This window comes from Pseudorasbora parva, chromosome 17, assembly GCF_024679245.1.
Source record: "Pseudorasbora parva isolate DD20220531a chromosome 17, ASM2467924v1, whole genome shotgun sequence".
In the NCBI taxonomy this organism is placed as follows: domain Eukaryota; kingdom Metazoa; phylum Chordata; class Actinopteri; order Cypriniformes; family Gobionidae; genus Pseudorasbora; species Pseudorasbora parva.
This window is the reverse complement of record NC_090188.1, coordinates 25,092,934-25,114,892: the sequence shown is the minus strand read 5'-3', so window position 1 is coordinate 25,114,892 and position 21,959 is coordinate 25,092,934. Positions and strand designations below refer to the sequence as shown.

Sequence of the window (21,959 nt, the reverse complement as noted above, 5' to 3'; positions counted from 1 at the left end):
CCGTGTGAGGGTTTGTACAAGATAATGCCAACACCGTGGCTCATAACCACTGATGAGTGTTCAGTTCGAAGGCTTTTAATAACATTGAGTTTCATTAGCTATAATAATGCAACAAATATCATAAAATACTGTAATACGCGTAACGAGAATATCCATTATTAAGCTTTAGCCATTGACATAAGACGTTTCTCACACCATCAAAACTGATTTAATGGCAGGAGAAACATGACAGGTTGAGGGACTTTTCCAATTTTCTCACAGTTTTCCAATAATGCGTTTAAAAGATGATGTGTGGAAAAATCAGAAGTCTTCTTGCTCTAACAAAGTATAAGCAAATCTTCCATTTAATCCAATGATTCCCAATCAACGATGTGTGTACTGCGGGGGGTACTTAATCAGGCTCTGTGGGGGTGATTTTGATTTTTTTTAAACTATTAAACAGAAATAACATTAAAATGACTAGAGCTGTACATTTAAATAAATAAATATCAGATTTGTATAAAAGTTAGGACTCCAAGAGGAGGGTGAATGTACTCATATCTCACTCTTCTACACAACAATACAGGAATTTTCCTAGTTTTTCTACCTATCAAACGCCTCAGTCAATCAAATCCATACCAATCTAAATGCAGTTTTTAAACCACACATTAAATAAAATGCTTCAGTTTGAGTGGGGGCAACATGTTTGGATCTATTTTCACCAATTATATTACGCAAACACACACATTTAGTAAGAAATAATAAATACGTTTCTGGCTTAATGTTGATGAAAAGGTACGTACGAGCCTTACTGATGGAAATGTGTGGGTACATAAAATCAAGAAAGATTGGGAAAACTCTGATCTAATCCCCACTACATAACATGTGTTCAGATAAGCCGCTTAGATCCGTCTGTGCTGTCTGTGGGAAAAAGAAGAGACCGGGGGAGGGAGAGAGAAGCATCATTCTGCGCGAGGACTTTATTGGGAAAACGGGTAGCAGTCGCACGCACTACAGTATTTCCACAAGTACAGCCCTCGTCCGGTTTCTGACTCTATCACGACCCGGAGTAAAACTTTTGACATCGCTGTGAGTCGAGTGTACAATCTCAGCTGTGTGATGAAAACAAACCAACGCATCAAATACAGAAATTGAGGTGAGAATACGCAAAATCTTTTACCGTTTGCTTAGTAGACCAGTTAAGTGTGACCTACAGAATCTGCAGCGCGCGAGTCACAATTTATCGCTGAGCATTGTAATATATATTGCATTTTAATAAAGGTTATGCATTTAGTGTTAGAGCCAAGTTGCATCGTGAGTGAAAAGGTCAAAACATATTATTGACGAACGAAATGACAGCTGACGATCTTAAATGTGATGCGCAAAACTACCTTTTCTTGATTCGAATCGTTAAAAGAGACGTTATAAGATCGTTAACATTGTAAAGTTATAAACATGCATTTGTAGTAGATTACATTTGAAGAATTAAAAATCATTATCACTGCACAGTGAGTCCATAGAGACTCGGAGCCATACGCAAGGTTGCCAGATCCCTCAAGAAAAACTAGCAATCTGTTTAGTATATTTCTTTCAATAAATATTATCCTTTTAGAAAAAAATACTAATTCACACACACAATATATATATATATATATATATATATATAGTGTGTGTGTGTGTGTGTGTGTGAATTAGAATTGTTTATATATATACACACACACACACACACACACACACACACACACACACACACACACACACACACACACACACACACACTACAACTAATCTCAAAAACAACACATGAATGTGAAAAAAAAATTCCAGACATGAGTGACTTATAATACCCAGACATGGCAACACAGAATTTACAGGAGAGACAACCCTCCACTGCTGACGTCAGACGAGAGAGAGGAGAGAGCTCAAAATAAACTCAAACTTCATTATTCCGTGCGGACACAGCGGAGGAAAGGTCCACCGTCCACCTGACCATTATTTAAGACTAGAGACATTTTTTTTCTCTCCAATATTTGTTTCGAGTCCCAAGTGATTTTAGCACGATTTGGATTGGATTTTCGGTGTGGGATGGGAGAGAGTATGTGATTAGGGGAAAAAGGATGGCACATCTATGAAATAATCCTTGAAATCTCAAATATTTATGTGACCGTTTAAGGACAGTGGAGCGGTTTTTGTTTTCATTTAAATTACGCGATATTATTCAGGAATAACACGGACCACTGTTTTAGTTGATTTTTCTTTCTTTCTACATAACAAAAACTTTTGTTTAGTTTTTTTGTTCTGATGCCCGCTGCGCCGGAATGCAGGCTGTCCCATCATGGCCGGATCATGAAATGCGTGACTTTTTTACTCTTGCTTCCCGAAACGTTAAAGAAGTTGAAACGGGCAAGCAAGCACCCCGGCAGGCTTTCTGTGTGCTATAATATCTTAACTCTTTCCCTGAAGAAAAGGATGGCAGCGGAATTATACCCCGTGAACGATCACGCCACAATGCAGAAGAACGGGACCGTGATGCTGAGTCTGCCCGAGAAGAAGAGCGTAGAGCCGGTCGCGCAGATCACCGCGTCCGTCGCCACCACACCGACCACAGAGCAAAATATCAACAACAACAACGTGGAGATTCCCAGCTGGCACTCCGCGCACCCGACATTACGAGAAAGGCAAGCCATTAAATCAACTGATACTTAATGAAAAACATGCATTAAATTAGTTTTATTACATTTGTATAGTATTAATTAAATTTTTAAAAAAGTGGCATGTACATACATGCATACACACACACACACACATTTGATTTTAATAACACCAAGGCTAAATGTATTTATTTTTTACTTTATGCAGAAATGCACTAATGTTCAATAATGAACATATGGCAGATGTTCATTTCATTGTTGGTTCACCTGGCGAATCGGAAAGGGTCCCGGCCCACAAGGTGAGTCCACAAACACACACCTCTCCCCTAACCCATCTCCTCCCCGGCTACAATAACATATTTTGGATGTCTTCCCAAATTGAACAAGCCTGATTTGACCCAACAGCTTATCAGTAGACCGGAAATAGGTGTCAGATAAGGGAGACATGCAGGAAACGCTTGGGAAGACTAGATAAATCACTGACGGATTGTCCTCTCCCTTTCTCAGTATGTGCTGGCGGTGGGGAGCTCCGTTTTCTGTGCCATGTTTTACGGGGATCTCGCTGAAGGAGACTCAGATATCCATATTCCAGATGTGGAACCCGCTGCGTTTCTCATCCTGCTCAAGTAAGACTCACTCACTAATCACATCCGGCATTAATAACAGGGCGACTCAGCTTTCATGCCAAGCAGCACAGATGGGTTCACCCGACAGTGGTGTCTTGGTTTAAGAGTCACCCTCTTATTTCAGCGCTATTAGAGATCGTTTATTGGAGCATGAATGCGAATGATGTACTTTTTCCCTGGGAAAGTTGGAAGTCACTATTTAAAGCAGTAGCGATGCAATAAAAAGTTCATGTTAAACAGATCAGTTTGGTTAAGTATGAACTAGCTGTTTTATTCTCTTTGTATGGAAGGACATCTCTGTCCTCAAAATGGACAATTTGTTATGGAATATTGCTGTGTATATTATAAAGTAGACATCCTTATATTTTTTAACTGATGTGCCCTCGTAATCTTTAATCAAAATAACTTCCCCTCCCCCTTAAAACAAAATTTCTTCTATATTGACGTGTTTACTGACACGAGAGCAGAACAACCTGTCACTCAGAAGAGATCGCAGCAACAAACAATAATGATTTAACAATCTAATCAATTCCCGATGGACATAATCAAGTCCCGCCCTACATTTTTTTGTCATTCGAGAAGCCATTTTACTCAGATGTGTGTCACAATAGAGAGAAAAGACAATAGCAACTTCCGTTTCATGCAGACTTTAAAGTTTACCCCAATCTGTCTACCTCTTCTTTATCAGATACATGTACAGTGATGAGATAGAGCTGTCGGCCGACACAGTTCTGGCTACGCTCTACGCTGCCAAAAAATACCTGGTGTCTGCGCTGGCTCGCGCATGTGTGGGTTTCCTCGAGACGAGCCTGGAGGCGCGAAATGCGTGCGTGCTGCTATCTCAGAGTCATCTGTTTGAAGAGCCAGAGCTTACTCAGAGGTGCTGGGAAGTGATCGACGCCCAAGCAGAGCTTGCGCTGCGCTCCGAAGGTTTCTCTGAAATTGATCTGCCCACACTGGAAAGCATCTTGCGCAGGGAAACGCTGAATGTGAAGGAGGCGGTGGTGTTCCAGGCTGTCCTGGGATGGGCCGATGCAGAGTGTCGGAGACGAGGCTTGAGCCTCACAACACAGAACCAGCGCTCCGTGCTGGGAAAGGCGTTGCACCTTGTGCGCTTGCCTTCAATGACACTGCAGGAATTTGCGGACGGAGCCGCGCAGTCAAACATTTTAACCCTTGAGGAAACGCACAACATCTTTCTCTGGTACACGGCTGCCACGAAACCTTCACTGGGATTCCCAGTTGCCACCAGAAAGGGGTTGGCGTCGCAACGCTGTCACCGGTTCCAGTCATCTGCCTACAGAAGCAACCAGTGGCGCTACCGCGGACGCTGCGACAGTATTCAGTTCGCCGTGGACAAGCGAGTGTTTATCGCTGGACTTGGTCTGTACGGCTCCAGTGGAGGGAAGGCGGAATATAGCGTCAGAATTGAACTAAAGAGACAGGGAGTGCTTTTGGCACAAAACCTGACCAAATTTGTGTCGGACGGTTCTAGCTCAACGTTCCCTGTGTGGTTCGAGCACCCGGTACAGGTGGAGCAGGATGCGTTCTACACCGTTAGCGCCGTTCTTGATGGGAGTGAGCTAAGTTATTTTGGACAGGAAGGAATGACAGAAGTCCAGTGTGGGAAAGTCACCTTCCAGTTTCAGTGTTCCTCTGACAGTACTAACGGGACAGGGGTGCAGGGGGGCCAGATTCCGGAGCTGATATTTTATGCATGAGTACTCTGACTGATCCATTAATGAACAGCAGGGGGATTTTCCCTCTCAAATAATTGCCTTCATTCAATAGCTTCGAGGCACTCCTAAAGGAGGACAAACAATGCCCTCTGATCTGATTTTTTTTATGTCTCGCATATAATTAAATTTGTATTTATTTCTTTTAGCATATTGTCTTAGCACACAATTTAATTTAAGCATATTTTCTTTCTAATTATTCATAATCTGCCTGTGTACAGTGGGGCAGTTTGCACTTGAAACTAGACAGCTTTTTCCACTGTCTTGTTGTTTAATGGTTATTTGTTGACAGCTTGATGCTGAGTGACCTGAAAAATCATAAAACATTGGTTTCTATTCATCAAACAGCATTTCCTTTCTTTTGTCTAAAGCACAGTTATGTTTTAATCTGGGTCAAATGAGATCCCCTAAAGAGATCAACCACACAAAAAAAGAACATTTACTCACCCTCATGTTATTCCAAACCTGTGACTTAATACTTTCCTTCTGCAGAACACAAAAGATGATATTTTAAAGGGGTCATATAATGGTACATGCACTTTTACAAGTTGATTGTACGGAAACGTCTATTGGCAGTGCCTATACACAACCATCCTATAATGATAAAAATCCATCCAGTGTTTTTTTTTTCTCCTTATATGTTTTCCCCTGTCTCAAATCTACCCGTTCGACTGTGTGACGTCACACTATCGGACGCCCCTCCCACGATTGTTAACTGACAGCAACGTTTCAACACAGACCCGCCCTGAGCGAGCTGTCCTCATAGCCTGCCATTGTTGATACGCTGGAGCAGAATGGCGTCTAAGCAATTGTGGTGTTCTGTTCTTGGTTGTAATAATGAACACAGCAGTCATTTTGATTCCTAAAGCCAAACCGCTGAAGTCTCAGCGGAAGTGGCTGAGTTTTATTTTTCGAATATTCCCCCCGCTCAATGTCAACGCTTTTATGTTTACGCCGCAAAGCATTTCTCACCAGACTGCTTTATAAACAAGGGTCAGTATACAGCAGGTTTTGCTAAGAAGCTGCTCCTGAAAAAAGGATCAGTACCAGCTATTCTTGTTCCTACTGCACCTTCAGAAGAAGTGAGCGCAACGTTTTAATTGCTTGCATGCTTCACGATAAATGCGGCTAAAGTTTACAGGGTAAGTTACATTATAGCATGCTTTCTATGCATGATGTTCTCAATATAATTAATAATCCCACGTTTATAATGAACAACGCATTATGGTTATTGTGTCATTACAAACTGTGTACGCTGGTGATAAATTTAACATGGTAACACTACTCTAAGCTTACTTTTGTAGATGGTTTATAATGGTGTCTGTTACTGTAAAAAAAAATCGTGTTGTAACGGTTATTACACTGCATAGATAACTTTACACATCACTGACAAGCCTACATTTACAGATAAAAAAGTTTTTAATGGCATTAGCTGTAACATCAATCTGTCAATGAACTAATGTATACATCAGTATACACATAGCATTCATATCTCACTACGCTAACGTTACCCTGCCGGTACATACAGAGATAGGGACATTACGTTAACCAACCATTCAGAAACGTCCTGCTCGAGCCTTAATTGACGAATTTCGTTGGGGCCATCATCTTGTTTTTGGGTCCAACTACAGTTCAAATATGATTGCACACTGCACAGATGTTTCCTCAGAGACTCCCGTTGACATTTTTTTCTCTCCAAAATATACCCTCATCTGTTGTCAAGGTAACACTCCACGTGTCTAGTGTGAAACCGCCCCACAGAACAGAGGGGCAGGTGAGCAAAGCTCATTATCATTTAAAGTCTAAATACTAATGAGAATTTTTTAATTAAATATATTACAAAGTTTTCATTTAGACACTAATGAATCATATTAAATTGCACAAAAATGGCATTATTTGACCCCTTTAAAGAATGTTTCATCAGGGTTTTTTTGTGCCCATATAATGAAAGTCAATATGATCCAAAACAACATTGGACCACACTGATTATTTGGGCCAAAGAAAACAAAACAGCAACACAAAAACACAACACAGTCATACAGGTTTGGGATGACATAAGTGTAAGTAAAAGATAACAAAAGTTTGCCTTGTATTGCTTCTTGAAAGCAACTAACAATCACACAGTACACAAATCAATCCAGCAATCAATTCAGGTTTTACATTTGCAGATGCGCAACACCCTCTGGGTATTAAAAGCAGCCCTACACTAATCCATCCACATACTCACACAGTACACTATTAGCATAATTTGGGTGAGCAGCAAAGCATCATGGGTAACGCCAATGCCACTTGTGTTTGTGATATTTGATGCTTACCAATAGCTGGTGCGTTGATGCACAGCTCCCTGGCTAAAACAAGGAAGGTTTTCCCCAAAACATACACGTTCACCTAGGGCAAGAAAGAAAGAGTGGGACAAGGACACATATTTGGTCAAGTAAAAAGAGAGAAAGAACGTTGGAATATATAAAACAGAGAATGAGAGTAAGAGATAAGATAGAGTGAGGAGGCTGAATAAAAGGACAAGAAGACTTTGTAATAACGCTGTGTATTTTAACAGATGCTGAAGGTTGCAGAGTTCATAGCTCTGGGGTTTGGATGCGTACCAGCATCACCACATAGTCTTCACTTTCTCACAAACTCTATATCTGTAATCCTTTGAGGATGAACTACAATAACAGAATATTTCATAAAACAAGCTTTAAACATCATATAACTCAACACTTATCTTCTTGGAACACCTTAATAATTATTTAAAAAATATTTCCATAAAGAACAATGCACATGTACAAACACATACACCCTATTTCGTCCATCTGGGCCCCAAGGCATTAAAGAGGAATCTTTTTTGGTTGATGTCAGAGGTCACGACCACTGAAAAGTAGGATGGCCCTCACACACTCCTGACCTGAGAGGGGCGGCAACAGCCTTATGCCTCAAAAGACCTCCTCTGTCTGGGGGAGACCAAAGGAATTTATGGGTCCTTTCTCTGGTAAAATCCCCTAATGACTCAAATACCGCAGTGGACAGGGTCTGCGTGTAAGTGTGGGGGGCAGGGAGGGGGTTTAATAGGACAGCTGGGAGGGTAAAAATATAAAACGGCCACACCAGCTGGAAGAAAATGGCTCTCACACACTAATACATGCACAATTTATAAATAACTGGGTTCAAAAGTCTGGGATTGCTAGTAAAACTGCATCTATTTACATTATGTTTTACTTGAATATAAAATTGCTCATTCCAAATTATACCAGCATAAGAATTTTGAGGGAAAAGTTGTAAGTGAAAAATGTACATGAACCTCAGAATGTTATAATATTTTTTTGTCCCACTTTCACATGAATAATGTCACAAACTTGACCTAAAACAGTGTAAAATCTAAATCATAGGGATGGATTGAGTTTACATGTTTAGTTGTTAGTAACTCACCTGCAGGAGGTCACTCAAGTCAAGCAGCATGTCTGAGAAAGTGCATTAAAGAAATCATACAGAATTGAATTTACATTGGTTTTTACATTTTCTGAGCATCAAACTCATGACATTACCATTCTCTACTTGTTTCAGGAACTGGATTATTTACAAATCAACTATTTAATCTGTGAGGACCTAGTTATTTTAAATGATTTATCCTTGCACATTATTTTTGTTTTGTTTTTATTCATGTGTGCCCTCATAATTAAAATAACTTTAAGAAATTACTTATGATGCATTTACTGGCGCGAGGGTGACAATAATCCCTTCCCTCCAGCAACCCGTCAACCCGACCGAGACCGCAGCAGTTATCAAACAGCAACAATCCAACAATGATCCAATAATTTCCCCATGTACAAAATCCTGCCCTGCAATTTTTCTTATTTGAGAACCTACTTCCATTGAAAACTTCCATTAAACTTCCAACTTTAAAGTGCAGTGATATACATAGGGACACTCAGAGAAGACATAGGCTGACAAGAAACTACAGGAGGGATATTGGTCAGATTTGGTCTTTTTACTTGACATTTTCCCTCTTTGAGTAGAGCTCCACTGAACCACCTTGTGAACCCTGGAAATCCCCGTCTCCTGGCAACCAAGTACTCCGTATCCATGGAGACCAGCACACCTGTCTAATCAAGACAAAGTGTATTAAAACATCCCATTAAAGAATGTCATTGTGGGATTTTCAGTTGCCAGGGTAACAAAGATAATCCTAAATTGTGGGATTATAGATGACCCTGTTAAATGAATGATCATTTTAGGATGCATTAGGATTTTACCTTTCCATGCAGGGAGAAATCCTTCATATTGCAAAATTAGCTAAAAGGTATAAATGTTTTCCCTAATCATTTGACATAAATTATAGTGGTTTAAGTGTCAACATAGAATTACAAATTCATGACCCTGAAACTCAAAACCAGTCACATCGTATATTTGGGCAATAGTCAACAATACATTGTAGGGGTCAAAATTACCCATTTTTTTTCTTTTATGCAAAAAATCATTAGGATAATAGTAAAGGTCATGTTTGAAGATATTTTGTAAATGTCCTACCATAAATATATAAAAAAATGTATTATTAGATATATACCTCAATTGCAATTTTCTCAATATTTAGATTTTTTTGCACCCTCAGATTTTCAAATAGTTTTATCTCAGTGAAATATTGTCACATCCTAACAAACCATACATCACTGGAAAGTTGATGTATTCTTCTTATAAAATCTTAGAAAGGAAAAATTACCCTTATGACTGGTTTTGTGCTCCAGGGTCACATAGTGATAAAAAAATTATATATATATAATTTTTAGCATAGTAATTATATTTAATATAGTAATTATACTATATTAAATTTAGTATAATTTAAATACTAAATAATTAATTAAAATGTTAGAACATAGCTGTAAAGGCCACCTAATATAAGGTGGGTCAAAAGGTTTTATAGGCTTTATGTTGAACGTCCCATAAACAAACAAGAAAACTTTACATCCCATTACATCCGCTTGTCAGAGAAAATGTCAAGTATGAACTGACAATAATATCTAAAGATATATATATATATATATATATATATATATATATATATATATATATATATACACACACACACACATATATACATATATATATATACACACACACACACATATGAAAAATAGTCAAGGATAAAAAGGGAAAACAACTACAATGATCTACAAACTCAGCCAGACTGGTGTTTTAGAGTAGCCTGGGAAATCCAAATTTAGATTTGCTCTGTTACTACTGACTGAGAATGGTCTGGTTTTAACCATAGCCATCTCAAAGGCGGATGTTTGAAAAATAAAGTAAAATATTGTTTGGCTAAATTTACCTTGTACAGTAGACATTGAGACCAACAATGCTCTCTGTCTCTCTCTCACACACACACACACACACACCCCTTTTCCTCCAGGGCAGAAAGGGAAAGCTCTCTCATGAGTTCTTATGTAACCGAACTAGACGTCTGACTGAACACGTACGTTGCATAATCTCAGAGAGGCGGAAAGATTCTGTTGCCTAAATTTAACTGTTTTTGGACAAGTGAAAGTGAGCAGCATTATACATGAAAATCTAAATACACACTAATGTGAGTGTTACTGTGGTGGCATTTTCAGACAGTTAAAGGCAGAAGAAATTTGAAAACAAATCACCTCTTACTTAAGTGTTTTCACACATAGGGCATTCAAGTTATAACAGATGAATATAACAGTTATATCCATCCGGGAACATGTGAATGTTACCTACTGCACCTCACGCTGGTGGACACGTCTATTACCATAAAGACAACACATTCATACCAACCTTGAATTAAAAAGTAAAACAAATCTATACAGCATTTAAAACATTTATTTAGATCTATTCAATGCTTGCTTTTATCATTGGTAGTGAGGGATAGTAGAGAGATCTACTGTTGGACTCAAGATTTGAACTTGCGCCACACTAGGCAAAATGCTGAAGGATGTGCACAAACTGCTTGGCAGAAAACAACACAAAGTATAATACACTAAATCGTCTTCCAGACTTTTTTGTGTGTAATACAGGCCTGATGCAGTCTCCTGAGAGACACACCCTGACTTTTTTTCCTTTCTCTCTTTGAACACAAACACCATGAAAAAGCCAACTAATTTAGAAGCAAGATCCCGTCTCGGACACCAGATGAGGTTGTTGAAAAGAAGGCTAAACAGGAGGCTAATTATTTTATACACATACACATTAAAGATAACAACCTGAGTCAGACTCAGACTCAGTGAGTCAGTGTGAGTGTAGGATTTATTACAAAAATGATCATGAGTGTTCACACACAGTAGAAACAAGGCTATATGACTAAGCTTCAAACGCTGTGAGTGTTTGTGTGCGGTGTTGAATGCAGACAGATGTACATGAGGAGACCAAAACAAGACGAATGACTAACACCTATGATCATCTACCCTCACAGTGCCTCTCTTGCTCAACATCTCTTCTTCCGTACCGCTTCGTCTACTTTCCATGGAATGCAATCTGAACTCTGCTAATATTTAATATTGAGAATGATTTTTAGAACTACATCTTTATCGTTATCTTTATAATTATAATCATTGTTGTGAACGGGCCTTTAGGTAATATATACTGTGCAGCATTTAGTAAGTGGTAAGTTTTAGTAAGTTTGCTAGTAATGCTCAGCATAGTATACAGCTCTTAAAGGCCAAGTTCACCCAAAAATGAAAGTTCTCAGACAGAATTTTCTTTTCATACAGGTTAGAATCTGATAACATGGGTGCCGGAAAAAAAAAGAGCTGCTTACACTCTGCTAACGCGCGTAGTGTAAAACCGGCCTTACCATTGATAAGCTAATTTTCACAGGCAAAATCCAGTAATTTTAAGAAGAATCTACCCAATCCGGAAAGTTTTCCCAGGCAGATTTTGGAAAGGGTTCAAGTTGGTCCTGGGAATTTGCAGCATTAACAAAAAGAAAGCTGGCTGGTTTAAAAGTGACTTCTGTTTGAACTGGTTAATTATTGCCAATAGACAGTGGAGCTTTTTAGCTGCAAAATGTCACTAATGTGGCTGCATCTTAACATGCTACTTTTATTATCCCTGCAGAATAAAGTATGTTTCCTGTGTAATTATACCATTATACCTTTTTAAATGTTTCAAATAGTAGTTTGCCATCACATGATCTTGTCAAGTAGCTGGCATGTAGCATATAATTATCATCATGGAAATAAAAAAGACAACTGTTATTTTTGCAACTCTTTTAGTTCAATCAAATAATTAGTCAAAATAGAGATCATAGCTGTAATTACTCTCAGCTCACTCACCACACTGGAAATGGGAGATTAGCTCCACGCTGTGGAATAGTTTTATGCAGTGGGTTATATTGTAAACTAAGCAATTAACAAATGTACCAGGTCATCTGGGTATTTGTACAGTATACATACTACTGTACATTCTGCAGGGACAATAAAAGTAGATGGTCACATTAGCGAACTTTTGCAGCTAAAAGGTCCACTGTTTATTGGCAAAAGAGTAACACACAAACTGAGGTATAGAAATTATACACTGAATTTCTAAACAAAACTCTCGTACCGGAATCGGTCTTGGCCGATTCTCCGAATGTTTGGTATTGGATCGGTGATGAAAAGAAAATATATTTTTTCCCTCAATAAAAACAAAGGTGTTCATCAGTGATTCTTTATCTAGAGCAAGGACATGTTTGTGTACATTTATTTTGTGATTTAACCGGAACGAATAGAGTCTATGAGGCGATGTTATGCGTGTGTGCACTCATGACTCTTTGGCTCCACGCACAGAACGCCTCCCGGAGATGTTTTTGGAAAGAGGCGGTACAGCTCATCTGTCTTTAAAATCTAATAAAACTAAAGACTTTTTTGAGACATGAAGAATGCAATACTACTCTGTATGTACTCAAGATTAAATGACAGTGGCTGAAACTCTGCCAACCCCCGCATGTGGTGTGAAACTGCCTTGAGCGTCCAGTCTGAGGAAGGAGCGGGGCAAACAATGACAGCTGTCATTCTTACATACAGTGCCTTTAACCCACAGCAAAAACATATGAACGTCTTATCTACATTACCATTAATGGTGTATAACCCTCAATTACAGACTTTTTATATTCTCGTCTCGAAGTGCTTCCATCACCTCATGGCCATAAGGATACGAGGTGTTCCCTCTGTCCGGCAGACGAGGTAGAGGCAGGCGGCGATGACATGAGATGATTTGCGTCCTCTGGTCAGATGCTTGCAGAGTGCCATCTTGTAAAAGTTGAAGGCGGTGTCCAGACAGTGCTGATTCATTTGTAGCTGATGACCAAGATGGTTTATCTGTCGCTTAGCTAAATAAAACACAACAAAAACACCACAGTTTTTCAAAGCATATTTAGAGCAGGTTTAGTCCCTTGAAAGTTAATAGTAGAAACACACAAATGGTAAAAGCACCTGGTTTGCACCTTCTTGGAGTTGAACCAACAAACTTTAGGTTACCAGTCCAACTCTGTTTGTTTAAATCTAACAAACATATAATATTTGATATACTTTGCTGATTAGTATTATTTTTTATTTTATTTTATTTTACTTCTATTCATTATTTTAAACCAGACAGAGAGGAAGACCAATGCCTCATAGATTATTCCTGGTTTCCATGTTTTTTCAAAAATTTTCAAAATAACTGAAGTCCTGCATACACCACAGAGAGAAGTCTGTTGCTTCCATGTCCAGTTATGGGATTTTGATCAAAAATGTCCATGGTCAAAAAAAAAAAAAAAAAAAGAGTAACATTTAAACGCATGCACGGATGAATCGTTCATAATAAGATCTACAACACACATTTAGAAAATAGATTAATTAATTAATTTCATGTCGCCTTCAAGAGTGAAATCTAAAGGAAATGTGTTTTTTTTATACAATTTCCAATCCTAGTTTAATGTGCAGTCAACTATTAGTAAATTTCATACCGCATCTCTACTATTCCTATAGTCAGATATTCCTACACCAAAAACTGATAATCAAAACACATACTGAAATTATGGGTTTCAACATGGTTACTACAAAGTAAAGGTCTAGTTACATTATATATGAGCACCTGCTGTGGATGGCCTGTTTGGCCCTTCAAAATGGGAGGAGAGCATCTTCAAGCTGAAAGCAGGTCTGTTTATATGGATTCAAGATCTCACAGAGCAACTTTTGTTCTCTCACCACACACAGATAGTATAAATCTCGATGCAGACATGAGGCCATTAATCACAAGTGTACATTCCCGCACACACACACAATTAAGTGGCCTCTGCATTTCCCTACCAGCACACACACAGACCATACGGTTGTCTGTCCAAACTGATTCATCGGGTTACTACACAAAAGCACATAAACCGACCACACCTTCTGACTTCTCAGGCTTAATAAGCCTCTTTCAAAAACAACCATTACCATCTGGCTAAAACAAACTTCACACGCTTAACTTGAAACCACATTACACAAGCACACAGCTTCTAAAGAATACCCCTTTCTTATAAATACAGAACGCACATACTTCACAACTATCTTGCTCAATCATGTAATTCAATGAAATTAAATATTATATTGAAATTTGAAACACACAATATCGTACAAGTTGTAACTTTAAAGTGATACTTAGTACCATCTCATATTCATAGGAACCTGAAATACTAAACAATTTAAAGGCCCACTGAAGTGTGTTGAAACACGCAGCATCATTCAATGTGTTGATTTAATTAAACAGGAAGACAGGGCAGGATATAAATGAACAGTTCCTCCTCTAAAATAGACAATAGTGTTTGATTTATATCACAGCTTGGCCAGAGTCGTTGAGCTCAATAAAGCTGCAGTTTCCTCTTAATCTCTAACCCTTTCACCTAATCTCCTCCATCTCACTCTAAAATATAGCATTTTATGGCTTTGCAGTATTCAAATGGGTGCGATACATTTTCTTGTCCGCGCCGACTTGCGTATATGATCTGCTGCTCTGTGCTATCATGTCTCTGGATTGGAGCAGACTGTGTGCTTCAGCAGTACGCGACGCGTGACACTAACATCAAACCAGACTTCTTTCACTCCAATGGAAAGAACATTTACACTGTCTGAATCGTTCACGATTCCCTATATACTGCATTATGTTTCATTCACCATGATTTTAACTGCTGCTTCGGCAACTATTTGGGGGCTGGATGCTGTAGATTCTAGAAAGCATTTGATTGGACAGAAAATCTGATGAGAAGCTGAAGTGCAGAGTGATGTCATCAAAATCATTGATGTATATTGATGGAAGTGAGAGACTACACGTTTTAAATGCTTACATTTTTTAAATGCAAATGTTATCATTGTTTTGATGCAAACTGGTTTATTGATAACAGTAAGGCTAACATTTCATACTAAAAGCCAAAAAAACTTGGGCACTTTAAATAAAAAAAGCACAATACAGACATCACAATAATATACATCTAATGAAAGTCATATTAAGGGTTTACAGAAACACTATATTGCCAAAAGTTTTGGAAGCCTGTCTTTACATGCATATGAACTATAATGACATCCCATTCTTAATCCTTAGGGTTTAATATGGAGTTGGCCCACCCTTTGCAGCTATAACACAATCAACTCTTCTGAAAAGGTTTTCACAAGGTTTAGGAGTGTGTTTATGGGACAAATCTTATAGAAGTGCATTTGTGTAGTCAGGCACTGATGTTGGACGAGAAGGCCTGGCTTGCAGTTTCCGCTCTAATTTATCCCAAAGGTGTTTTATCAGGTTCAGGTCAGGACTCTGTGCAGGAGAGTCAAGTTCCTCCAAACAAACTTGCTCATCCATGTCTTTATGGACCTCGCTTTGTGCACTGGTGCGCAGTCATGTTGGAACACGAAGGGGCTATGCTTTATGTTTGTTGTCTGACTCATGAAGCGAAAATGAAGGCTATATGAAGGACATATGAATTCTTCATGAATGGCAAAACTGTATATGAATGAACACTCACCATTCTGTAGCGTGGCAGCTCTGGACTCCCTCCCAACCCCAGTGTGGAAGTTTCCTCCCAATGATGGCACATTTCCAGATGCTACAACAAAGCAAACATAAATATATTAGTAACACTGAGTAATTATGAGAATAATATACTTTTCATAGCTAAACATATGTTCTTTTATCAATATTATTGGTTTTGTTCTTAATTGTTTTAAACAAGCTCTTCTCATCCATATTTTTATTCTCTTAAAGAATTTAAAATATTTTTTGTTTGTTTTTATTATGCCTCTGTGAACAACTTTGCATTACCATTGTGTACAGTGTGCTATACAAATAAAGTTGCCTTGCCTAGTACTCTTTATCTTACCTAATACCCAATAAAAGTAATTATTTTAGAAGAAAGGTAAAAACAACACATATTCAAAATGAGCTGTTGAAAGCTAGCTTCCACTATAAAAGTTTTTGGTCCCACTTTATGTTAGGTGGCCTTAACTACTATTTACTTACTTCAAAATATAAGCAGAATGCACTTAGTGTGTTAATATTGTATTGCAAACAATTTTGCTGATATTGAGGTGGGATACGGGTAAAGTTAGGGACAGGTGTGGTGGTATGGGTAAGTTTAAGAGGAGGGTTAGGCGTAAGGAAAGTTTCAACAGTGTAATTTTAAAGGTAACTACAGAAATTAATTACAGATGTAATTATATGCAGGTATTTTTTAAAATGTAAGTATAATGTAAAACATGTCCACAATAAGTGTGTTGTATATTAAATTATTAATTAAAATGTTAGTACATAGTAGTTAAGGCCACTTAATATAAGGTGGGTCCAAAGTTTTTATAGACTTTATGTTGAATAAAGCCCCTAAACAAACTAGAAAACTTTACATCCCATTACATCCGCTTGTCAGAGAAAATGTCAACAGCAGTATGAACTGACAATAATATCTAAAGACTTTTAAGGTAACCTAGCTAATTTATATATATATATAAATAAAAAGAAGAAAAATTAAATAAAAATAAAAAAATAAATAAAATAAAAACTTCTAGATATCAATCTGCATTTCGGATGGGCATTGGTTTTGGTCATCTTTGCTCACTCGTTTGAAGGCAACACGAGTAAAACAGCTCTATATTTAACAAAGCACATACAAACGACCTGAACCGAAAGAGATGCAACCTGTTTTACAGAATACAGAAGTTTGTTGCGCATAACACACATTGCAGCACAGTTAAATCAAAACACTCATTGTGCTCTTGCAGCTAATTAGGTGCTAAAACCTATCATTAGCTAAAAATGCAAAAAAAAGGTCTGCACTCCAAAACTTGTTTTATTAGGTTCAAGCAGGAGATAAAACCTACCTTCTGTACATTAGTTAAAAAAGAAACTTTGCCACCATCAGGTGTTCAAAGACAGTACTGCAGTTCAAGTTTAAAAAAAAAAAAAAACTAATACCCTTCAATAAAGAAACATTTCACTCAAAAAGGAAAATTCTGTCATCATTTATTCACCCCCTTAGGTTGTTCCAAACCTGCATGAGTTTCTTTGTTCTGCTGAACGCAAAAGAAGATATTTTGAAGAATGTTTGTAACAAAGCAGATAGAGCAACCATTGTCCAGCAGCCAGATCACCCTGTAGCCCAAGACTGGTTTCCCACTGAAGCTAAGCAGGGTTGAGCCTGGTTAGTACCTAAATGGGATACCAACTGGGAAAAATAGGTTGCTACTAGAAAAGGTGTTATGCTCATCCTGTGGTCTATGTGGGTCCTAACACCCAAGTATAGTGATGGGGATACTGTACTGTCAAAGAGCACAATCCTTAGAATGAGACGTTAAACCGAGGTCCTAACTCTCTGTGGTCATTAAAATTCCCATGGCACTTTTCGTAAAAGAGTAGGGGTGTAACCTGGCGAAATTCCCTCGATTGGCCCTTACCAATCATGGCCTCCTAATAATCCCCATCCACTGAACTGGCTCTTTCACCCTCTCTCCTCTCCACCTATCGCTGGTGTATGGTAAGCGCACTGGCGCCGTTGTACTGTGGCTGCCGTCGCTGCACACTGGTGGTGCTTGAGGAGAGACCCTGACATGAGTGTAAAGCGCTTAGAGTGTACAGTAGTACATATGAAAGCGCTATATAAATACCTCAGAACCACTACCATAGTATTTTTTCCCCTATTATGGTAGTCAATACAGGCTTGGAACAACTTGAGGGTGAGTAAATTATGACAGAATTTAAATTTTTGGGTGACTCTCCCTTTAATTAAATCACTGTCTTATGCTGCTTTATACAGGCAGACACAAAGCCATACCACGGATTTTATTTTAGTTTTTTTGGTAAAATATAACATTAGAGACCTTTATGTTAGGCTATACGTTTTAAATCTCATATGTAATGGGAAAAGGGAGAAGAGAAAGTTTTGAAAAGAAGGATTTGAACAAGTTTAGAACACATCAAAAGCTCCTTTCAAGCACCACACTCCCTACGACCTCCGCCACTACACATGTTAAGTTGCAAGTGAATTTTTGCCAAGACGACAGGCACTTTGTGTCAATACACACTTATCAGTTATCAGAAATGTAAAAAATTAAATTTCAATCGCTTGGGCCTCAAGTGCTCATAATGCTCATTGGATAATTCGGCCCTGCATAGTATGGAAATATGGCGTCCATCAACTGCTTGGTGACCAACATTCTTCAAAATATCTTCTTTTGTGTTCAGTAGAAGACATACATTCATACAGGTTTGGAAGAATTTGAGGATGTGAGAGAAGTTTTGAGAGACAATTTGAGAGAAGATGAAATCATACAGCTTTTCATTACAGGTACACACAAAAACAAATTATTTTAAGCTCATAAGCACACAAAAAGTATTCCCTCATTAATATGTTAAAACAAATTAAACTAATTCAGTAAAAAAAAAAAAAATCTGTGGAGTAGATGGACTATCACTCACAGTCACCAGCGACAAACTGCCCTACGGCGGACGATCCTCCTCCACTGTTTTCCACGAAGGTTACCTCGGAAACGATGATGTTGTCCTCCAGCACAGAACCACAGCCCATACACACGGCATCACCCCGTGCCTGGTCCACATCAATGTCCGTCCCCCCACAATTCTTACACCTCCTCATGGTCACAACCAATCAGCTCACACAATACGAGGAATGATCTCTAAATGCATAAAAAAAGATACGAGTGAATCTTAGAGCCACATATGAGGTGAAAGGCAAAGTTCATAGTTGTCACGGTCAGACTTTAAGCTGAACTAAGAAAACAGCAGTGGGTCATTCAAAGTGTCACAGTCTGACTGACCATTCACTGAGACTATTAACTAATAATTATTGCATTCAGTATTGGTTGTAGTTAATGAAATACAGTTTCTAAATAATTGGATTAATAACAATTATTTTACTCTATTGACTGCCAACCAAATCCAATTTTTTTATTATTATCTTAAAAGATTGAACATTTTAATATTGTAATAATGTAAATTACTATTCTTAGGATAGATTTTACAATTGCATTTATTAATAATTATTTAAAAAATGTTTTTTATTTGTTTTGGCCTTAGTACAGTGACATTATAAAAGCCATTTAATATAGGAAACAACATGTATATTATAATCTTAATATATAATCTAAAATATACTGTTGTCATAACATCCCTGGCATCAAAAAGTAAAAAACAAAAAAAACAAAAACATCTTTTATACACCGATCATCAAGCATAACATTATGAGCACCTTCCTAATATTGTTGGTGCCCCTTTTTCTGCCAAAACAACCCTGACCCATCGATGCATGGACTCCACTAGACAACCGAAGCAAGGTGTGTTGTGGTATCTGGCACCAAGATGTTAGCAGCAGATCATTTAATCCCTGTAAATTGTGAGGTAGGGCCTCCATGGATTAGACTTTTTTGTTCAGCACATCCCACAGATTCCGACTGGATTGAGATCTGGGGAATTTGGAGACACCTTAAACAACTCAAACTCATTGTTGTGCTCCTAAACCTTTTCTGAATTTTTTTTTTTTTTTGCTTTGTGGCAGCAGCAATGCTTAGGTAGTTGGTATGTATCAAAGTAACATCCACATGGATGGCAGGACCCACGTTTTCCCAGCAGAACATTGCCCAAAGCATCACACTGCCTTCTCTGGCTTGCCTTCTTCCGTGGTGCCATGTGTTCCCCAGTAAAGCGCACCCAGCCATTCACATGATGTAAAAGAGAACATGACTCATCAGACCAGTCCACTTTCTTCCATTGCTCCATGGTCCAGTTGTGATTCTGCTTTCGGCTGTGGCCAGGGGTCAAAATGTGATGCACTGTGAATTCTGACACCTTTCTATCAGAACCAGCATTCACAAATTGAGCAATTTGAGCTACAGTAGCTTGTCTGTTTGATTGGACCACAGAGACCAGCCTTGAACCTTGGCCGCCCATGACCCTGATGCCGTTTACCACTGTTCCTACCTTGGACCACTTTTGATAGATACTGACCACTGCAGACCAGGAACAGAATAAAATAACTTTTCTTTTTTGGTAGCACACAATAGCACAAATGATAGCACAAAAAGGAGTTTTGAAGATGCTCTGACCCAGTCATCTAGCCATCACAATTTGGCCTTTGTCAAACTCACCCAAATCCTTACACTTGCCCATTTACCCTGCTTCTAACACATTAACTTTGAGGACATCGTTTTCACTTGCTGCCTAATATATCCCACCCACTAACAGGTGATAAAGAGATAATCAGTGTTATGCACTTTACCTGTCACTGCTCATAATGATATGCCTGATCGGTGTGTATTATGCAGTTGCTGTGGTTCCCAGTGTTTAACTTTTGGCTAAACTAGGCAGGCCTAAAGAAAACATACTGAATTCTCATTTCAAAAGTTGCGCAACACCGCCACTGTAAGGGCGACAGGCGAACTACATCACCAACAAGCCCACGTTGCAGACATCCCCGGTACAGATATAAACGCCCAGAGTCCATGTCAAACACATCACATCCTAAATGAACACGACCTTAAAGGGTCATTGGAGGTGACTCTCTTCTAATCAATGTCAGGCAATCAGCTCCGCATCAGCTCATGCAACATTCCAATGTGGCAAGCTGCTTACTTTACAAGCAAATCTGGAATTCCCAGAAATCTGTCAAATAACCGTAAGAACAAATGCTGATGTTGGTTAATGAATTAACGTTACTTAAATTGAGAAGATTAACCTACCTCGAGCGGCTCGGAAGATAACGAATCGCAGGCTTCACCTGTCTGATCCAGAAAGCCCGTAAAGGCCCTTTAGTTCCTGTCTGTCGAGGTGACAACTGTATATTCTTGATCTTCAGTCGTGTTACAGACTGTATCACTGGGTTATAAACCAAACGATGCTATATGTTTCTCTACATAACAAACCGGCAGGCTCCACTATCCAAAAAACACAGTCAGCCACATGTTTCCAGTCAGCGTGCGATGCGGCTCATACCAATATGAGTGCGGAGGGGTGTCATAACTGCTCGCGTCCATTATAACATATTGTGAACGACAACGGCGCCGTATTAGACACACTGTTGTTCTTTTTCAAACCAATTATTAATTAAAAAACCATTAAATAAAAAATTCTACGATATATAAGATTTAATAGCTTGGTGATTCATGGATGGTTTTCCCTGTCTGAAACGCTATGATCATACTGACGTAATATGTAAACGTAGCGTGCAACTTTGTTGTGTTCAATATTACGCACAAAATACCCATCATGTGCAGAGAATAAAACTAAACATGCGGAATTAAGACTATGTATAATATGAAAAAATAGATAATACTTTTTTTTAGATGTAGCCTACTTATAAATGCAATGGTTGCAAAAGTATTTAAACTCCTTAATTTATGTTGCTGCTTTATGTTAAACTACACCACAGTGACAAAGCAAAAAACAATTTCTGATAACTTTGCAAATGTATTAAAAATAAACTGAAATTGTGGGCATTTGTAAATAACAATAATAATAAT

At 38.4% G+C, this 21,959-nt stretch overlaps 2 protein-coding genes across 4 annotated transcripts in view; one reads left to right on the top strand and one right to left on the bottom strand.

Moving 5' to 3' along the window:
- The window catches only part of brf1a (BRF1 RNA polymerase III transcription initiation factor subunit a), a 54,385-nt gene extending 32,953 nt beyond the window's left edge, over window positions 1-21,432 (bottom strand). The window contains exons 1-6 of one of the 2 annotated variants that reach the window (XM_067421147.1): window positions 21,180-21,432; window positions 18,904-19,121; window positions 15,962-16,042; window positions 13,139-13,312; window positions 8,419-8,450; window positions 7,308-7,380 (exon numbers count right to left, since the gene is read on the bottom strand). In XM_067421147.1, the coding sequence (XP_067277248.1) occupies window positions 7,308-7,380; window positions 8,419-8,450; window positions 13,139-13,312; window positions 15,962-16,042; window positions 18,904-19,081 (538 nt within the window). In that variant the 5' untranslated portion in view covers window positions 19,082-19,121; window positions 21,180-21,432. Of the gene's footprint in view, window positions 1-7,307; window positions 7,381-8,418; window positions 8,451-13,138; window positions 13,313-15,961; window positions 16,043-18,903; window positions 19,122-20,719; window positions 20,806-21,179 lie in introns of those variants that run through there. The other variant, XM_067421148.1, reaches the window with a different exon arrangement.
- btbd6a (BTB (POZ) domain containing 6a) lies at window positions 929-5,337 on the top strand. Of its 2 annotated transcripts, XM_067421152.1 has the most exons (5): window positions 929-1,135; window positions 2,443-2,657; window positions 2,839-2,929; window positions 3,138-3,256; window positions 3,945-5,337. In XM_067421152.1, the coding sequence occupies exons 2-5, from the start codon at window positions 2,449-2,451 to the stop codon at window positions 4,975-4,977; spliced, it is 1,452 nt and encodes a 483-aa protein (XP_067277253.1). In that variant the 5' UTR covers window positions 929-1,135; window positions 2,443-2,448; the 3' UTR covers window positions 4,978-5,337. The 2 variants fall into 2 exon arrangements, with proteins under 2 accessions (XP_067277253.1, XP_067277252.1); XM_067421151.1 differs by lacking the exon at window positions 929-1,135 and having other exon boundaries at window positions 1,834-2,657.
- Window positions 21,433-21,959: the final 527 nt, after the last annotated feature.

What these genes read in the sequence shown, in the direction of transcription:
- btbd6a (XM_067421151.1), top strand. Translation starts at nt 2,281, where the DNA reads ATGCCCGCTGCGCCGGAATGCAGGCTGTCCCATCATGGCCGGATCATG. An exon ending in AAAGGGTCCCGGCCCACAAG is followed by an intron (nt 2,930 to 3,137) that starts GTGAGTCCACAA and finishes TCCCTTTCTCAG; the next exon opens with TATGTGCTGGCGGTGGGGAG. An exon ending in GCGTTTCTCATCCTGCTCAA is followed by an intron (nt 3,257 to 3,944) that starts GTAAGACTCACT and finishes CTTCTTTATCAG; the next exon opens with ATACATGTACAGTGATGAGA.